This window comes from Jatropha curcas, chromosome 5, assembly GCF_041381405.1.
Source record: "Jatropha curcas cultivar XTBG-Jc1 chromosome 5, XTBG_Jcur_1.0, whole genome shotgun sequence".
NCBI classification, from domain to species: domain Eukaryota; kingdom Viridiplantae; phylum Streptophyta; class Magnoliopsida; order Malpighiales; family Euphorbiaceae; genus Jatropha; species Jatropha curcas.
The window spans coordinates 4,501,982-4,504,678 of NC_143155.1; the positions used below are offsets into that span (position 1 = coordinate 4,501,982).

The 2,697-nt window shown below is 35.3% G+C and overlaps 1 protein-coding gene across 1 annotated transcript; it reads right to left on the minus strand.

Annotated features, from left to right (window-relative positions):
* Window positions 1-789: 789 nt before the first annotated feature.
* LOC105628993 (AT-hook motif nuclear-localized protein 28) lies at window positions 790-1,911 on the minus strand. The gene has a single exon (XM_012210511.4). The coding sequence runs from the start codon at window positions 1,805-1,807 to the stop codon at window positions 977-979; it is 831 nt and encodes a 276-aa protein (XP_012065901.3). The 5' UTR covers window positions 1,808-1,911; the 3' UTR covers window positions 790-976.
* Window positions 1,912-2,697: the final 786 nt, after the last annotated feature.

Consider the following 2,697-nt stretch of genomic DNA (forward strand, 5'->3'; position numbering starts at 1 on the left):
TTTTCACTTAATGTATACTTTTTTTAAAAAAAAAATGAGTGGGTCAATTGACCTCACTTAAATTCATTTAGTTAATTTTATGAGATGTTGTCTGCCCTAATCTTGAACGGAACCAAATGTTAAAAAGGTTTCGAATTGGATAGAATTTGTTTGTTCAGTTAAGGGATGACTTACAGCTTACAGTTACAGGAGCTTTTGCATTGGAGAAGGAAAAATAAACAGTTCCCGAGAGAGTTTAGACTTAAGACACCTGACATTGACATCAGTTTGTCACAGCTACTACATAACTACTCTAAACATTCATTCACCTTCTCTTTTCTTCCCCTTTGAAATTTCAACCCAAACAAATCCAGGCTTACATATTCAGAAAATAATTTTATTAATAAATTATTTTTTATTTCACTTCAAATTAAAAAAAAAACATTCTAAATTACTTCTTTCCTTTTTTTTTTTTACATAATTTGATAAAATACTTATTAAAAATTTAGTCAATAAATATTTTTAAGTTTAAAATTTAGTCAATAAATTTTTTTTAGTTTATTTCTATCCTTAAACCGTTAAGATATGAAAAAAATAATTTTCAAAACCTTGTAAACATTTTCTTTTCCTAACATAGAACAAAGAAAAGCAAAAATATTTTCGAAACCTAGTAAAAAAGCAAAAGCAAAATAGGACAGAGCCAACGTGGGAGAGAGGAAGTATAATTTTCTTTTCTTAACATAGAACAAAATTATTGTTAAGGTAGAATAAGAGAAGATAAAACACAACAATAAAGGTTATATACGAAGGTTTCAAAAGATAAAATAAGTTTCTTGTATATCATTAGAACCACAAAATAACTACTAGACAATGTTAAGTAAAGCCAAAGAAACTACTAGAGGGAGGGTCGAAGGAAGGAAGGAGGCAGAGGCTTCTCCAACTCTAACTAAACCAAGTTTCTGCATGTAACTGTATACTAAACCCAACTGATTCTTAGCTAGTAATGAGAAGAAGGGCGAGAAGGAGGGGAGGCCCAGTGCATAACATCAGGTGACATCTGGCAATTTACTGGAGTTGGATTCGTCATACCATAAACACACATGGACATGCCCGTACATGAAGATATCTCATTTACAGGGCCACCACCAGCATTAGGTTTTGTCTCTTCACCGCCTTCGTTTTCACCACCAACGCCACCACTTGGTAGCCTGTGATACGTAGGATTCAAGAAAGTTGCTGCTACCACCACCACCTGACTCGCTGCCAGAACTTTTCCAGCAACTATTCCTCCAAAAACCTGACCTTGAGCTCCTGCAAGAGATATTCCAAAAGAAGAAGAGCATGGCTTGGTTGGTAGTGCAAAAGTGCCAACAAACGAGCCTGTTAGTGCAAGTAAATTAAAGGGTCCATGAAAAGAAAGAGATGGCGCGTGAGAAATTGGATGGCGGAGCGTGACATCAGAAACAGAGCCAGTTGCACTGATTACACTAATACTGGCATGGTTTCTACGTGCAAAGTTGACTATAGTCTCGATTATATCAGAACCAGCGGAGATCTCCAGAATAGCAGGTTTCATGGCGGCGTCACTGTCTTTGGTTATGATAATGGGTGGTTTAGGTCTGTTTTTGGAACCGGGAGGCCTGCCTCTTGGCTTTCTTTGAATCTCCACCGGCGAGTGGAGGTTGTGTGTGGTGGTTCGAGGTTTGGAAGAGGATGACGGTGTGGCGAGTGTAGGCACGCTCCGGGGGCTGTGATCGGAGGAAGAGTCATCGGAGGTATGAGAAAGGTCTCTAGAGAGAGAAATTGCAGAGCTATAGTCTCCTGCCATTTTTCGTTTCTTGAGAAAACAAAAGAAAATGGAGAAGAGAGGAGAACATACAATGAATGGCGTATGTGAGAATTGTGCAGGTTTCGAAAGGTAGGACCTACAAGGGTAGGTGGGGCCGCTCATATATATTAGGGAGGTGATGATGGCTTTATGTGGTGTCCAAAAGGTGGGGCACACCACACCTGTACTTAAGGTGGGGCCTACGACTGAGCAGAGTTAGATTTAGTTCCCTTTTGAATTCAACTAGTTGGATTTGACTTGTAGTTTAAAAAAACAAATTCGATCTGGCTTGTAATATTATTCGGTTTGATTTCAATTAGAGTGAAACTTGAAAATTTTTTATTTGGTTTGGTTCAATTTTGAATAAAAGAATTTTGAAAATTAATAAGTAAAATTGAATTGATTTAACTAAACATTCAGTTCGTTTTTCATTTGGAAAATTTTGGTATATTAAATTGATATCAATTATAGTTTGATTTGAATGAAATGAACTCCTATTTTACGTATTATTTTCGTTTTAAAATTCATGGCTACTATCTTTTAGGTATCAAAATCTTAATTTTACAGAAATTTTTTATTAAATTCAAAATTATCCTTTTGTGAATAACTAAATGTTCCATTTTAATAAGGTTTAAAATAAGGTAGGGTCAAGTTAAATGTTTGAAAATGTTTGTGGGTGGTGCTGGTCCAATTGAAATCAACTTTTTAATTTTTTTTTTCTGCCCTTTTTGGAAGGAGAGTCAACTTTTTAATTGAAAGTTCTATTTTGTACTAGGTCAGGTACCGTACAACTCGATCCGTGAAGGGAAAATTACTATTACTTCTCTGTATAATTTCAAATATAACAACTTCCTTTAAATAACATTCGTTAAATTGACCATAATTTTTAT